Source organism: Gossypium arboreum, chromosome 7 (assembly GCF_025698485.1).
Source record: "Gossypium arboreum isolate Shixiya-1 chromosome 7, ASM2569848v2, whole genome shotgun sequence".
NCBI lineage: Eukaryota > Viridiplantae > Streptophyta > Magnoliopsida > Malvales > Malvaceae > Gossypium > Gossypium arboreum.
In genome coordinates this window covers 90,311,336-90,328,366 of record NC_069076.1, presented here as the reverse complement: position 1 = coordinate 90,328,366, position 17,031 = coordinate 90,311,336, and the positions used below count along the sequence as shown (strand labels likewise).

At 28.2% G+C, this 17,031-nt stretch overlaps 3 protein-coding genes across 3 annotated transcripts; 2 read left to right on the top strand and 1 right to left on the bottom strand.

The window, feature by feature from the left end:
* Positions 1–4,658: 4,658 nt before the first annotated feature.
* Positions 4,659–7,735, bottom strand: LOC108484632 (cytochrome b561 and DOMON domain-containing protein At3g25290-like). The gene is made up of 3 exons (XM_017788493.2): positions 6,851–7,735; positions 5,919–6,173; positions 4,659–5,213 (listed from the first exon to the last, which is right to left on the bottom strand). The coding sequence occupies exons 1-3, from the start codon at positions 7,496–7,498 to the stop codon at positions 4,902–4,904; spliced, it is 1,215 nt and encodes a 404-aa protein (XP_017643982.1). The 5' UTR covers positions 7,499–7,735; the 3' UTR covers positions 4,659–4,901.
* A 3,242-nt stretch (positions 7,736–10,977) lies between these two features.
* Positions 10,978–12,861, top strand: LOC108468354 (60S ribosomal protein L32-1). Its single transcript, XM_017769247.2, has 4 exons — positions 10,978–11,126; positions 11,250–11,344; positions 12,295–12,476; positions 12,554–12,861. The coding sequence occupies exons 2-4, from the start codon at positions 11,255–11,257 to the stop codon at positions 12,681–12,683; spliced, it is 402 nt and encodes a 133-aa protein (XP_017624736.1). The 5' UTR covers positions 10,978–11,126; positions 11,250–11,254; the 3' UTR covers positions 12,684–12,861.
* A 2,054-nt stretch (positions 12,862–14,915) lies between these two features.
* On the top strand, positions 14,916–17,031 carry LOC108469999 (60S ribosomal protein L32-1). Its single transcript, XM_017771172.2, has 4 exons — positions 14,916–15,071; positions 15,195–15,290; positions 16,456–16,637; positions 16,714–17,031. The coding sequence occupies exons 2-4, from the start codon at positions 15,201–15,203 to the stop codon at positions 16,841–16,843; spliced, it is 402 nt and encodes a 133-aa protein (XP_017626661.1). The 5' UTR covers positions 14,916–15,071; positions 15,195–15,200; the 3' UTR covers positions 16,844–17,031.

The following is a 17,031-nucleotide window of genomic DNA, read 5'->3' as shown; positions in this document are numbered from 1 at the left end:
TAAACTCGATTTATAAAAGAGCACCATTTTTGGGACATTATATGGGCCAAAGTTGAGATCATTACTGTCATCACCTAGCCCAAAAGGCCGAAACCAGGGACCAATTAAGGAATAAAATAGAATGTTGGATCTCCTTGGATTTGGACAATGGTGAGGGAGACCCCCAGTAATGCAGAACCAATGATGCCGTAGTAAAATAAAGAAGACAATTTTTTTTTGAAGTTGAGAGAGGTGATTAAATTGTTAGTAAGTTTATATTTTAGTTATTTAATTTTAAAAGTATTAAAGTAATTATTGAAAATTCTGAAAAATTTTTATTTAAGTCATTAAACTGTTTTAAAGTTTTTATTTAAGTCAATAAGTTATTAAGAGTTTTCTTTTAAGTTTTAACAAGCTCTAAGAGACGATTTGACAAACAGTACAATAGATCAATATTCATCGACGAATAGAATAATATATCTTAAATTCAAATCAATCTAACGATCAATGTCAAATATCAAAGAAGATTGTTGTTTAAGATAAAATGTAAAGTAAAGTTCAAATATTTTATTTCATGTAATGTAAAATATTTGAATTTTAAGATAAAAGTAAAGTATAATTCAATATTCATTAGATTTTGTTTATTTAAAAACTTTATTTAGTTTTAATATAATAATATAACTAATTATAGGTAACGTTTGGTGTTTCCCATGTTATAATTTTAATGGGATGTGATTTATTAGAATATGATTACGGAAATATTACCTTACAATGTTTGGTATACATTGAAATATATTGATTAATATCCCAACAAACTTACATTATCATGTTTGGTTGACTAAATATTTTCCTAGGAATGTAGTAGCAAATTACAAATTTAACCTTGTTAACTTAAAGAAAATATCCATGTATTTAATTTTTATAATAAATTTTATTATTAACAAATATTTGGATTAAATATTTAATAATAAAATTTAATTGATTTTTTAAATTATTTTAAGTTTATAATTTTAATTGAAAGTAATTTGTTTCAAATTTGTCTTGCATATATTTTTAAATATAATAATGCACATATAAAATTAAATATATATAAAATTTATTTTGAAATAAATTTAAAAATAAAACTTGAATGTTTTAGCTAAAGATTAACTCATAAATATAAAAAGTTAATTCTAAATAAATCATAGGTAATTTTAAATATTTTAAATTATTGTAAGTGTAGTTCAAGACGAATATAAAAGTATGATTCAATATTATAATTTTAATGTGTTAAAATTTATCAAATTAAATATTAAGTTTAAATATAATGGCAAAAATTAATTTCAATTTTTAAATTTAACCAAAAAAACTATATTTAAACATTTTATATCTTACACATATTTTTAAATTTAAAATAATTTTTTTAAAATTTTAAAATATTAAAAACATTTTATATAATTTTTATATTTTTAAAATAATTTTAATGATTTTTATGTTTTAATTTATAATTTTTTGAATTTTATAGAGACTAAAAAGTATAAAAAAATTTAAATGAATGATTAAAATAATTTTTTATAAAAGATCAAAAATGATTATGCCATTTTTTATAAAGAAAATTATTGAAAATTCGATTTGTGCTTCTTACATCTTACTACTTTGATGTATTTGTTCTTATCAGAATTCATGAAAAAGTCGAGATTTATTTTAAAAATAAAAAATATTAATAAAAAGTAAATATTTTAGTAGTTTGTCCTTTAAATAATTATTGATAAAGGCTGAACTTTCTTAAATTCAAAATTATATTGTAAATAAATTAAATACAAATCGAATAATTTAACTTCCTGAAAATAATAAATTTATATCTAGATAAATTAAAATCCAAATTCTTAAAAGAATATGTAAAATTAAATTTAGAATAAAAAGAATGAGAGGATAAATTACTGATATCTTCTACAAAATGCTTAGTTAACACTCAAATTAATGAATTCTTCTGTTTTTTTTCTTTCTTAGTTCTTAGAGCTACAAGAAAGAATTACTAAGTTAACCATCTAATCTACGCAGGCTAAGTTAGAAAATTTTTTAGGGACTTAAATTAAATTATAATTTTATGATAATAAAAATATAATTTTAAAAATAAATTAAAATTTTATCATTTTTAGAAGGGTTAAAGTATAATTTTATTTTTATTAATTTAAAATTTTAAAAATTTTACAAAGTCAAAATAAAAAAATTCTTTTTAGGGTTGCGCCTGCCAGCCTAGATTCACCCCTGAATCTAAGTAATAATATTACTTATTGATAAAACTTAATAAATTATATTATAATTAAAGTGTAATTGAATAAAAAGTATTGTTTATCTAGTTTAACATTTTTATTTTGAATGTTATTTGAAAATGTTGGATGCCAATGTAAATATTTATAATATTAATAGTTTTGATTAATATATAATTGTAATAGTAATTTTAATGATAATTAATTTTAAAATATAAGTTAAAATTTTAATATAAATATAAAGTCAAGCTCAATATTGATACCATTTTATGTGATAACTTTTATTTTGATTTCAATTTAATAATAAATTTCAATTATTCATTCAATATTTCAATTTGTTCAATTATTATTTATTTATCTGAAAAATCATTTTATAATATAATAAGTAATAAATAGTATTTAATGAATGTTCATATAATGAATAATAAATAATATTTACGTTGATTTAAAAGTTTTTAAACTTGTAATTTTATAAACATTATATATTATAAATATTTGATCATCTTGACATCACGATGACACCCATCCATTTCTTTTCCTTTTTATTTATTTATTTTGTAATTAATTTTCTTTCCAGATTTACGGATAATGTCCCCACTTTTTCTTTAAATAAAATACTAAATCGTTAGATTTTTAATTCTCGTCACCATTTTGAACACTAAAACCAAGAATGGCGACTTCTCAAATTGGTTCGCATGCACGTCAAACAGCTTTTCTACCAACACAATAATTTAGTTCCAAAATATTATAATATATCCTGTCGATAATCCAAGATAAATCCTACCTACTATAGATAATGATATCAATACTATCGTTTGAAGAAATTCATAAAGTTGTTATCTTCAGTAATAGAATTTTAATTTAATTGTGAAATTATTAAAAATTATTTATGTTGATAAAAATTTTAAAATTATATTTATACATAATTGATTTTGAAAAAAATTATAATTTTTACTATATTAATTTTTATTTTAATTAAAGCTTCATTTAATTTTAATATTATTAATTTATTTTTTTCACCTATGATTCCGCGATTTTTTTAATGCAATATAGACTATGATATGAAGTTTAACATTTAGGGGTTAGAACATCTTGACTAAAGAGAACATCTTGCAAGCAGCTAAGATCATGCAAACACAATACATTAGGAGGCCACATTAATCTAACACAATCAATATAACTACCATTCATACATCATAAATATTAATTTTTCACATATGAGAATCTATATCTACGACAACAATTAAATATCAATAAATCAACTAAATCTCAAGAAATTCAAAACTAATATATAAGCAATAAGTGGCGTATTTAGAATTATCAGAAACAATCCTTATAGGTTTATTGGCACCAACGGAATGAAATGCACTCTACCTCTAGCACCCTTCTTAGAATTCTCAACAGGGCAGCACCAAGAGGGGGCCGGAAGGCCAAGTCTACCCTAAAATGAGAAAAATATTACATTGGCCCTTTAAATTTTATAAATTCACATGTTAATAAAGGATAAAATTATACTTTAGTCTATCTAAAAATAATAAAATTTTAATTTAATTTTTTAAAATTTATAAAAATAAAAAAATAATATTTTAACTCCCATGAAATTATATAATTCAATTCCACCCTAAAAATAAACTTTGGTTGACATAATTGTCGAGCAAAGGTGGCAGTGTTGCTATCGAATCCCGGTGAAAAATTAATAATTAAGAAACCTCATCCAATCCAAGTTAGGACAGTTAATCTCTTTGTCCACAACTTCAAGAAATTTCCTAACACCATAAAATTTGACAAAATTGCATCAATTTGAATTGACATGTAAAACAAACAAGCAAGCACTAAAGTAGGTATTATCCTCATAAATAAATTCACCTTGAGCTGTCTCATTTTGAATATCATTTTCACCATAATTTTTGGTTGCCTTAAAATTGATCCTTTGTTCATTTGGGTATAGTGAAAGGTCAAATTCAGTTCATATGATAAAATAGTTTATATTCATGGATCACATTATGAATTCCATTAATTTGGATATGAAATTGAACATTTTAAAACGTACAAATAAAATTTAATACATCTGTATATATGGACAAGTTGGATTTAACATGTATCATTAAAATTTTGGAGGAGTTTTTTTTTTATTAACCTATGAAATTTAAGTTGATATTTAATGCTCAAATTAATGGCTAAGATGATGGAGTGCCTTGATTTATTTTTAATATGATACCTGAGATCCCCTAAAATAGAAATTTTTAATTTTATTCCCTTTAATATTTACAGAATTTTAAATATATGGTAAAAATATATTTCTCCAAATTATAAACTTTTGATTTAGTTTTTCTGAAAACTATTTGTATTTTAACTCTCGTAAAAGTATATAACTTAATCTCAGCTTTTCACCCTTGACAATTCTGTTATTTTGAAGATTTAGTTAGAACATTTTAAAATTTGAAAGGTTAATTTAAAATTAGATAAATTTGAACAATATTGGCAAGAAATATTAACCTAAAACTCACTGACATATACAATACGTAGATATACACATATACTAAATGACCCAATTGACAACAACACCGTTATAAATAAGTGGTCTAAAAGCGATCAAACCCGAAACAAAACTTTCGAACACGAGAGATCGACGATAAAACAAGTCCGATACGAAATCATGTTGTTTTCGATGGATCACGTGGCAAGATTCTGTCGTCCACCTTGGCCGTTGTTGTATCCATCGTAAGGTTTGTTGGATTTTCCGGATTTTCTCTTCAAAATTACAACCCAAGTAATTGCTTCCAACAACAAGGAAATGGCGCCCAAGGCGATAATGATGATCATGTAAGCCAACTTCCATTTGCGGTCGGGGTTCAAGATATCGAAACCCTTGAACACGTTGAGGATGCCGAGGACGAGTACGGCGTATCCGACACCGTGGTGGTAAATGTTCCAATAGAATCGGTACTTGTGGTCCTTCTTCGGCCTTAGAAACAAGGCAAAAATCTGGAAAAGATGAGCAATAAATTCAAAGTTAGGTGACCACAACAAAAAACGAAAAAACTTGTTATGGTCATTGGACTATAAGAAAAAAAAGGTTAATGACTAATTGCCCCTATATCCTCAATCATTATCTAAATTTTAAATTGGTCCATAAACTTCAAAAATGTCCCAATTCAATTCTTAAAGTAACAATATTGCATCAACTAGATTTTTCTACCAACATAACTATATAATAGCTTGAGCATTGACGTGGACAATATTTAAATACATGGATTAAATTGTAAACACATACTTATTGCATGAAAACTTGGACTCGATAAAAAAACAACACTCTTAAATTATAATAGTATTATCTTTTTTTAACATGTTAGACTGACATAGTGTAAATATAGGAGTGAAGTCAGGAATTTGATATTAGGGGTCGAAATCAAATTTAAAAAGCTTGGGGACCAAAAGTGTTATTATTTCAATTAATCAAAGGGAGTCAGCGCCCATGCTTGCCCGCCTCGCTATGCCTTTATGTAAATATATACATTTACAATTTTATCTATATATTTTTTAAATATATTTTAATGCTTAAATTCAGGAGCTATTCTATGATTAAAATGTTATGAAGTTTAAGATGAATTTGAATCGGAGGACTTTTGAAACAATTAACCCAAAACATTAATATTAATTAAACTATTTGCATTGGGATTCAAGAAATACCTGCACGGTAGCTAAAACGAAAAGGGCGATGCCGATATTCCGGTGACTAGAATACATAATCCCCGGCGATTCAGTTCCGAGCTTAAGACCGGTTCCCCAGCCGGCAACTCCAATGGCGTAACCCGATATCTGACACAACATATGAAGATAAAACCAAGCTGGATCTGCAGATTCAAACGCTCTTATATACCTCGCAATCATTGCTCCGAGTGGAAACAAAATTCCCCAACTCACGCCGTTTAGTATCCCATGAATCTGTCGTCACCATGTTTTTTCTTTTTAGTGAAAAAGATGAATCACTGGAAATATAGTAAAGCATTGGTCTAATTCTAGTTTTAGTCCTTCTATTTATCTGAATTTGAAATTTAACTATATTCTATGTTAATTGGTCATAATTTGATCTTCTATCTTTATAATATTATTACTACAGATTCAACTTAACAACATCGTTAATTGTTATTGTTACCTGTAAAAATAAATCATGTACTTAGAGTTTCTTTTTCCAAAAGTAATATCAAACTATCAATTCGTCTTATGTTAAAGGTCATATTTGTATGGGTTGATTTTATATTTTGAGATAAAAATAAGTTAGAAATTGATATTTTTGTAAGATGAGTTTAGATGGGCAGTGCGTTTATCTACGGTTAGTGTAAAAATAGCGGTGACGGTGTGATTAGATACTATAATGTAAGATAAAAAATAAATTAAACGTAACGCATTGCACCACACCTACTCGCACATCTAAACCCATCCTCAATTTTATATTTCAACCATTTAAATATGCTAATAACTAGCTCAAATTAAAAATAAAAAATTGTTCATCAAGTATTAGTTAAGTTGATATCATTATTGTTGCAAGTGAAAATTTTACCATCGTAGAAAGACTAAAACTAGAATTAAACCGTAAACTATCAGTAGTAAAGAAAGCTTACGTTTTTTTTCTTAATCGTGGTGTCTCCGCCGGAGCTACCACTAGTGTGTCCATTTTTCAAGTCGAGTGTTCCTTTGGACTGCAAATTAGCGGCGGCGAACTCATGTTTTACCAACATGCCGCCGTCTCCGACTCCGGGACCGGCCTGCCATACTTGGTTAATCTTTCCACTAGCCGCTAAATCGGCCGTAACTTTGATTTTAGCGAAAATCACCAAGCTCCCATCGCTTCTGCTTTCCGCCGTCTTATCCCAAACCGCGAACGACAAATCCTTCGGTACGATCGAAGAGTAAGAGCTGATATCGTAGGTTCGGACGACTGGAACGCCGGTGGTGGAGTTTTTGTAGGCAACGAGGGCTTGTGAACCAACCATGCCAGTGGTTTTCGGGTTAATGGCCCATGCAATCCAGCCGCCGGACTTGGGAGGAGTGGCGACGAAGGCGACAGAGAGGGTGGCGATGGGAGAGTCGTAGGTGAAGTGAAGGTAAGAGGAAAGATAAGGAAGGTCGATACAGGTGGAGAAAACTTGGTTTTTGTTGAACTTTTGGGTGGAGCAAGTGAGGGAAACTGCCGGCGAAATCAGCAGTGTCCAAAAAGTGAAGCGAAGAAAAGCGGCGGCAGACGACGCAGGCATTTTAAAACGTAACATGCAACTAGTGTATGTAATTTGGTTTTGGCTATTCAAACAAGAAGTAAACTTGATTAAGCAAAGGAGATAATTAACGAGCAATGATTTATAAAAGAAGTTACCAGATTGTAGGATGTTGAATTTGCTGAAAGGTCCTTTCCGAACGAAAACATGCAATAAACCACCAACCCACGGTTGGATTATAGCTGGGATTTGGGAAATTACCAGATTTCAATTACCATTTCAATTTATAATTAGATTATGTAGTTTCCGCAGTATCTGTTTAAATACTGATTCAAATAAAAATATGTAATAAATTCTATAAAATAAAAGTATATCTAATTTTTAAAAAGTTCAAGGACTTTTAATATATTTTAATTTTATTTTCTTCACAAATGGCATCGTAAAAAACAATAAACATTTGTTTGATAAGTTTTTTAGAGATATTTGAATTGATTTAGATTGATCAATTGGATCAATTGAATCGATAATTAATTTAAGTATCGATCAATAAGTGATTTTAAATAGATTAAATTAAGAATTAATATGAATTAAATAAATTAATTAAAATTAATCGGATCAAAATATTTGAATTGAACTAGAATAGTTGATTAAATTAATTAGACCACAAGCTAATTAAAATATTAATCAACCAATTTAACCGAAAATCGATACAAACATTAAACCGAATAAAAATTCGATTGACTGGGATAAATTTCTTCGGTCTCCACATCGTCCCTTTCCTAGTGCCCCGGCCATAATTTGATTGTATTTTTTTTAGAAAATATATATATATTTGGAATGAGTTGATTTCATGTACAAAATAATCGAAATAAATTAAGTATAATCTTTTGTTTTGCTTTTAATTAAATGTTTAATTAATCTAAATTTATAACAAATTATTATATTTTCTTATATTATTTATAATAATTAATGTTTTAATAAATTTAATTCAATTAAATTTTATTTTATTTTATTCTAAAATTAAAAATTGAAAATTATCAATTTTAACAATCAAATAAAAATAATGAGTAAAATATATAAATAACTTGAATTTAAAATGATTTAATTCAAAATAATTTGTGTATTAAATTTAAACTAAATGATAAAAATAATTTGAATTAAAAATTATACTCTCAAATCAGAATCTAAAATGATCCAAATCCAACCTGAATTTAAAAAATATTCATCAATAATCATGTAATTAAAAATATTTTTGATAAACTTAAATTTAACTAAAAAATTTATCAAATATAAAAAATAAAAAACTAAATTCAATAAAATAAAAATATAATAATTAAATTGTCAATTTTCAAAAACCACGGTGATTTGTGGCACATTTTAACCAAAATTTAAATAATTCTATGAGCAACAAAAATGTGCTATTTTCCAAGTTAGCGGTGTAAAACAAAAAAAGATAACGCCGCAAAAATAATTAGCATAAACGGCGTTTACTATGGGGTTAAGTGAAACATGTGTTATAAAACCATTGGTGAGGCACAATTAGGGCCGCAATATTGAGGTAGAAGAATTTTGTCCAGTTTTTAAACCTTATCATAGTAACGTATTTTGTAAAAAATAATGTTTTTTTAAAATTATTTTCTTATTGAGTGATGCCTAACCGATTCTCACGTCCACTCAGTCAAGGAATAAAAATACGGTAAAATTCGTCATAATAGCCCTTGCACTATATTTTAATTAAATTTTGGTCTTTTTAAAGAAAGAATAGCAAATTGATTCATGTATGGAGAAAAAAAAAGTAGGTTAGTGAAAATGGTTTCTGTTGTATGTACAAGGACCATTTTGAAAAAAATTTAGAGATCAAGTGTTAAATATTTTACAGTACCTTGATTAAAATAAATATTTAACAACACAAATTTAACGGAATACCAACAAAGCGTAGCTAGGGGCCTGGCAGGGGGCCATCCCTCTAAAATGTAAATTTTTTATTTATGTCATTTAAAATTTTAAATTAATAAAAATAAAACTACACTTTGACCCCTTAAAATTGATAAAAATTTGATTTAATCTTTTAAAATTACAAAAATATAGACTATTAAAATGGTGAAATTATATTTTTTACTGTCGTAAAAATTATAATTTAATTTCAATCGTTAAAAAAATTCAAACTTCACCACTAGATGTCAAATTTTCTATTTTTATAGTGATGTACCAAAATTCAATTTATAATATAATATATAAAGAGTCTTATGATACTTTTACCATGTAAATATAGATTTATGGGAATTTTTTAGGAGATCACAAACTAAATTAAGAAGTAACACTCTAATTTCAAGTTAATAGACTTCTTCAGTGCACTTTTTTTTTTTTGTATAACTGTGTCCAAAGTAACATCTAATTTCAAAATATTCAAAAGATAATGTGGTACACGACTAAAAAGAATTGATGGGATCGTTATTTAATCGTGGAGATATTTCAATCTATGATTCTATTACCAAGAGAAAGTTATTATCATCGTCCACTCTTTTTATTATTATTATTATATTTTTATTATAATTGAGGATAGAGTTTTGTTTAAATATATTCATGGGTGACGTTATTTGTCAAATTTTGAAAAATTATTAGAAATTTAAGAAAATTTAGATAAAATAAATAAATTTATTTAAAATATGTATCTAGTATATCTAAATTTATGTTGTTTAAATTGGATTAACTGGTTGTAATAGGAATCAATAGCGGTATTGATTTGAAAAGAGAATTTGAACTAATTAATCTAATAATTGGTACGAATGGTTGAATTGAGCGATTAAACTTGTTAAACTGATTTTTTTAATTTATTATTATTTTAATTTTTTAATCAAAGTATTTAAATTGATCTAACCAATTTAACCGACAAACTGATAGACTAGCTGATTTGAACACAAATCTGATTTCAAAAATATTGACTTGAACATTAAGTATTTTCAAGTTAATCACCATCTGAGTATGACTCAGTTGGATTTAGACCTGTTGATGGGCTAGGACACTCGTTCAAGTTCGAAGACCCGTTCGAAAAGTAAAAGGATTTGAGCAAAAATATAGGTTCGGAAAATAGAATTGGTCAAAAAATAAGACTTATTTTTTATATGGGTTGAGCCTCAAGTTAAATTTTTTTGTCCAGGCCTAGCCTGACCTGAATCTGTCTATATTTTTTGTTGTCATTTTGTTATTATATTGCTACTATTTTGTTATTATTATTTAAATATTATATAATTCTTATTTTATTATTAATTTTTAGTGTATTTTTAATTTGGTGAAAATATTTATTTTAATTTTTAGTATATTTAACGTATAATAATTTTTAAATTTATTTTATATAAAAATAATCTAATTTTTTAATATAGGTAAACCGAGTTGAGCTTGAGTTTAATATATTTTATTTAAGTCAAACTTGGACAAAATTTATATCCATTTTTGGTTAGGCCTAGGCCTAAAAACAAGCCTAAATTTTTACATTTATCCGACACCGACTCGTGATGAAGTCTAATTGAATTACACCAACTTTGAAATGAGAACAATAACCTCTACTCTGAAACCCAAACACCAGATCGCTTCTCCTCCCCATATATACACATTTCCCGCTTAAGTCCCTAGCTTCTTCATCTTTAGGGTTTACACCAGCCGCACACCAGTCCAGCGTTTCTATCAGGTAATTCATTTTCCATTCGGTTTGGAACTTAAATTTCTTATATCGGAGCTTAATTTCTCGCCTGAGTCTTCAAAATGCTTTCTCTTTGCAAATTGGCTTTAACTTAATGGATTCGTTAAACAGGAAGAATGGCTGTCCCTTTGCTGTCGAAGAAGATTGTGAAGAAGCGTGTTAAGAAGTTCAAGAGACCACAAAGTGACCGCAAGATCTCCGTCAAGGTTATTATAGCAAAAGAAAACTCTTATCTTACAGTATTTTACTGTAATTTGTAGATCTCCCTAGCTGAAGAATGTGTTTTTTCCCCTTAAAATGTTAGTGGACTCCTTAGTTCTCTTTTTTCTGCTGTTTAAATGTGGATTTATTACTGGTAGAAGCCTAAAAGCCGAGGATTATTTTGTTTAGAATTTTTCAAGTTGATGGATAACAAGACTGCCGCTGGGATGTGCAATATTTGGGGTTGTCTGTTCAGCTGAACGGGTTTGAATTCATTTAAGTTAAATGTGCTTCAACGTGAGAAACATTAGCAGAATTAGAATACTTGCTGTTTGTATTTTACGATGATCACTATTCACTGTTACGATCCTTAAGGCTCCTTTTAGGTGCACATATGAATTGCTTGGGGTAATTGCTTAATCGATAAGTTACCGGTTTTATTGATTGTAAGTGGAATAATATTCGTATAGAAGCAATGTCGATCTTTTTATTGATACTTATTTCACACCATATGAGCCTAGCCTCACATTATTGTTTTTGATTTATCTAGATGAAGCAAATACAAGTATCGAAATATTTTCTTTCTTTTTTCTGTAGTGTCAATAGATTTTATGCAGTGTAAACCTTTTAAATACATGCTCATGTAAGTTCACAATTAGTTAGGATGTCATCCAAGCTCCTGGGTTATTTCTCCTTTAAGTCTTCAATTGTAACTTGTAACGGTGTATGTTGATTGTTCTTTTTGTTTCAGTGGTGTGTTGAAACTGATCTCTTTACATTCATGCTTCCGTGTTATTTGAATGTCCAATGCCATGCTTCAGCTTTTGTATCGTATGGTCTTGAAATATGTTTATGACAACATTTTGGTGCATCCCGATTTGTTAAAGTCTCATTTAGGCCCAAAACGCTTAAACTAGCTCTCTGCAATATTGTTAACAATCTTACATATTTCCAGACAAACTGGCGAAGGCCCAAGGGTATTGACTCTCGTGTTAGGAGGAAGTTCAAGGGATGCACTTTGATGCCCAACATCGGTTATGGCTCAGACAAGAAGACTCGCCACTATCTTCCCAATGGGTTTAAGAAATTCGTCGTGCACAATGTCCAAGAGCTAGAACTTCTCATGATGCACAACAGGTATAATGCATGATGTTTAACTCTTTCTTTTGATCAACATTTTTCTAGATTGTTATTGATCGTTACTGCATTATCAGGACATACTGTGCTGAGATAGCACATGATGTTTCGACGAAGAAGAGGAAGGAAATTGTTGAGCGAGCGGCTCAGTTGGATGTTGTCGTTACCAACAAATTGGCTAGGTTGCGCAGCCAGGAGGACGAGTGAAGGTCGGTTCTTGAATGTTGATTTTGCTCTTTTTAATATGATATTTTCTTTTCTAGGAAGTAAGAACTTTTGGTCCTATGTTTTGAAGTGTTATTTTTATCGGAGTAGCATTCTCTTCTTTGTTGTGATTTGAATATAAAACCCCATTTCTAATTTAAAAGCATGCTTGATGTTTTAAGGGACTTCTTCTTTGACCATGCTTTTTAACTTCAATAATGAAAGGTTTAAGATATTGGCAAAGTTGTTTGAATTGGATTGGAATCTGGTTGGTGAAAGGGAATTGAATTGGTTTATTCGGGAACTCGTATGGACCAGATTTTTAATATTAAATATACTTTTTAAATTTTAAAAATTTATTTAATGATTCATTTAATTGAACTGTTTAAATTGATAGTTTGATTGATTTAACTAACGGTTCAGTTCTAAAAATTTTGGATGCTGGGTTGATGAGCTAATTAACCTTAAACCAAATCATATATTTACTGAAAATACGTCTATAATTTTATTCATTTTAATTTTTTATTTGTAATTTCTTAATTTAATAATTTTATTACATATTTTTAATTTTTAATTTCAAAAGATTTTATACTATATAATGGGTTAAATTTGTAAAAATCAATATATTACAAAACAATTTAAACTAAAAGTATAGAGAAGACTGATAAATATACAAAATAAAAAACAATGTTAAATTTTAATAGGAAATAACATATGTAACAACGAAAACATTATGCATTCTCAAATCGAAACTAATAATAATGGTATTAGGCCCAAAACTTTGAAATGTATAAGGGAAAATATATGTAACACCCATCAAAATAGGTGTTTCAATATATATTTATATTTTAATTTTATAAATTCATCAAGGTTTAGACATTATAATAATAACTAGCTTGTTTGGTCATATGATTAAATATTAGTGGTTTTATATTTGAGACTTGGGTTTGGTTCCTCTTCTATTCAAATTTATATAAATATATATATATATATATATATATATATTATTTCATGTTGTTTTAAACTTTTATTATTTTTAATTAATATTTTTAATCCATTAGCTCTTGGTTAAATAATAGTGATTTCATATCTAAATCTCAAGTTTGATTATTATTTGATTTAATTTTATAAGATAAATAAAAATAAAAACTTAAAATGATATGTTTATTAATTAAAAATATTAATTAAAAATAAAAAGGCCTTGAAACAACATGACATAAAAAATACAAATATGCTTAGAAGAGAAATCGAGCCCAAGACTTAAGGAAAAAATCACTATTATTTAACCATCTATTAAAAAGAACTAATGCATTAAATATATTAATTAAAAATAAAAAGTGTAAAACAACATTTAATAAGAAAATACAAATCTGAGTAGGAAAATAATCAAACCCTAGATCCAAAGAAAAATCATTAACATTTAACCATCTAATCAAATGAACTAATGTGTTAATAGTAAACGCGTGTGATTTTTGCGACCTTAGCTAAAAACGAGTCCTGCTAGACGCGTTTTCTATTTTTCTTTCTAAAATTGAACTATTTCCTTAAATATTAAAAGTATCGGCCTAAAATCCTAAATAACTTTTAAAATTGACATATTCTGATAATTTACCCAAAGTTATGGTGTTGATGGGAAAGATGATCGGAACTGAATATAAAGTTAAGATGTTAGGCAAACATAAAGGTAATAACAATTTTCAATTTTAATTCAAAAATTCAAAAAAATTAACCTATTTAGTTTTTTCTATTTTAGTTTAGCCGGTGGAATAGGTTGGTCAGTAAGACAGTAAATAAATAGAATGTTCGATGAATAGTTTAATCTCTGTTCGCTTTTGTTCATTTATTGAGCTAACTAAATGAACATGAATAAAAATATTGAGGCTCGTTTATCAAATGAACTAAACACGTACAAAGATTGTTCTATTTATTTTGGTTGACGAACAAGCTCTTTCATGTTCGATTAAAATTTGTTTATTATTTATTTATTATATGTCAATAAAAATATTTTTATTATTTGTGTGCTTATTTTATTTATTTATAATATATTATTAATATTTACATTCGATTATTTTATGCCTAAAAATTAAGATACATGTTTATTTATTTTGTATATTATTAATAAATATTATTTATAAAATGTTTAATTATATATTTGCAAACAGATTCATGTAGCTTAATTAAACAAACATAAACACACTTATTTTTAAATAAACTCATATATTAAACGTTTAATTTCAAGTCAAGTTGGGCTTTGAATCCAACCCCCCTAATCTGAAACCCAAACACCAGATCGGTCCTCTTCCCCATATAGACACTGTTCCCGCTTAAGCCCCTTTCTTCACCACCTTTAGGGTTTACAACAGCCGCACACCAGCCTAGCATTTCCATCAGGTAACTCACTTTTCATTCGGTTTATTGCTTCAAATTGTTATATCGGAGTTTAATTTGTCGTCTGAATCTTCGAAATGCTTTCACTTTGCGAATTGGCTTTCATTTAATCGATTCGTTAAACAGGAAGAAATGGCGGTTCCTTTGCTATCGAAGAAGATTGTGAAGAAGCGTGTTAAGAAGTTCAAGAGGCCTCAAAGTGACCGCAAGATCTCCGTCAAGGTTATAGAAAAAGATAACTCTTATCTTTCTTATAGTATTTTACTGTAATTGGTATTACTGGGTTTTTTTGTACTGTGATCTTAATATCTAAATTGGGGGATCCCCCTAGCTGAAGAATATGTGTGGTTTCCCTTAAAATGCTATAGAGAATTGAGGTTACAAAGAAAAAATATGAATGCCGATTGAGTACTAGCGCAGTTGACATTGTTGCTGGGGGTTCGAGCGCAATTTAGAGGTTTGAAGAGGGTTTATGTGTAGTTAAAGAATTGAATATATATATGTATATATATATAAAGAAAAAATGTAATCAATTCAGGACGTTTCAATGGTGTATTCGTGTTTGCATTGTAGAAATTATTACAGAGGATGCTAGTGGGCTCCTCTTTTTTTTTTTTTTTTTCTTCTGCTGTTTTAATGTGGATTTTTTTACTGGTAGAAGCCTAAAAGTCTAGAATTATTTTTTTAGACTTTTTCAAGTTGATGAATAACATGATTGCCACTGCACGTGCAATCTTTGGGGTTTCCCAGAATGGGTTTGAATTCATTTAACTTAAAGTGCTAATGTTAGCAGAATTAGCACACTTCTGACTGCTGGTTTTGCTCGATGATCACTATTCTCCATTAAGATTGTGAGGATTAGACATGGCTCCTTTAGGTGAGCTTATGAATTGCATATGAAAATTGCTTTATCGATATGTTATTCCGGTTTTATTGGTTGTAAGTGGAATAATATTTGTATAGAAGCAATGTCAATCATCTTGCTGATACTTATTTCTCACAATATGAGCTTAGCCTCACATTATCTATTCTATTTAACTAGGTGAAGCAAACTAAGTATAGAAATCTTTTTCTTTCTTTTTTCCTTTTGTGTTAATAGATTTATGCAGGGAAACCTTTTAGATACATGCTTATGCGACTTCACATTTAGTTAGGATGTAGCGGAGAAGGATTATTGTTCTTTTTGTTTCAGTGCTGTGTTGAAACTAATCTCTTTCTTTCATGCTTCTGTGTTATTTTGATGTCCGATGCCATGTTTCAGCTTATATGTCGTATGGTCTTTAAATACAACAATTTGGTGCATCCTTGTTAGTTGAAGTCCTCGGTTAGGCCAAAACCACACAAACTAGCACTCAGCAATGTTGTTAACAAACTTACGTATTTGCAGACAAACTGGCGAAGGCCCAAGGGTATTGACTCCCGTGTTAGGAGGAAGTTCAAGGGATGCACTTTGATGCCCAACATCGGTTATGGGTCAGACAAGAAAACACGCCACTATCTTCCCAATGGGTTTAAGAAATTCGTGGTGCACAATGTCCAAGAGCTAGAGCTTCTCATGATGCACAACAGGTATAATACATGATGTTTAATCTTTGTTTTGATCAGCACTTTTCTAGAATGTTTCTTATTATTACTGCATTCTTAGGACATACTGTGCTGAGATAGCACATGATGTTTCAACGAAGAAGAGGAAGGAAATCGTTGAGCGAGCAGCACAGTTGGATGTTGTCGTTACCAACAAATTGGCTAGGTTGCGCAGCCAGGAGGACGAGTGAAGGTCGGTTCTTGAATGTTGATTTTGCTCTTTTTAATATGATATTTTCTTGTTTAGGAAGTAAGAACTTCTGGTCCAATGTTAAAATTATTATATTTTTATCTGAGTAGCATTGTCTCTTTTTTTTTTGTTGTGATTTGAGTATAGAACCCCATTTCTAATTTAATGTATGCTTGATGTTTTGAGGGA

Coding starts and splice junctions, on each gene's coding strand:
- LOC108484632 (XM_017788493.2), bottom strand. CDS start 7,498: ATGTTACGTTTTAAAATGCCTGCGTCGTCTGCCGCCGCTTTTCTTCGC. Junction 6,174..6,850: donor CCACGATTAAGAAAAAAAAC/GTAAGCTTTCTT, acceptor TGGTGACGACAG/ATTCATGGGATACTAAACGG. Junction 5,214..5,918: donor TCGTTTTAGCTACCGTGCAG/GTATTTCTTGAA, acceptor CATCTTTTCCAG/ATTTTTGCCTTGTTTCTAAG.
- LOC108468354 (XM_017769247.2), top strand. CDS start 11,255: ATGGCTGTCCCTTTGCTGTCGAAGAAGATTGTGAAGAAGCGTGTTAAG. Junction 11,345..12,294: donor ACCGCAAGATCTCCGTCAAG/GTTATTATAGCA, acceptor ACATATTTCCAG/ACAAACTGGCGAAGGCCCAA. Junction 12,477..12,553: donor CTTCTCATGATGCACAACAG/GTATAATGCATG, acceptor CTGCATTATCAG/GACATACTGTGCTGAGATAG.
- LOC108469999 (XM_017771172.2), top strand. CDS start 15,201: ATGGCGGTTCCTTTGCTATCGAAGAAGATTGTGAAGAAGCGTGTTAAG. Junction 15,291..16,455: donor ACCGCAAGATCTCCGTCAAG/GTTATAGAAAAA, acceptor ACGTATTTGCAG/ACAAACTGGCGAAGGCCCAA. Junction 16,638..16,713: donor CTTCTCATGATGCACAACAG/GTATAATACATG, acceptor CTGCATTCTTAG/GACATACTGTGCTGAGATAG.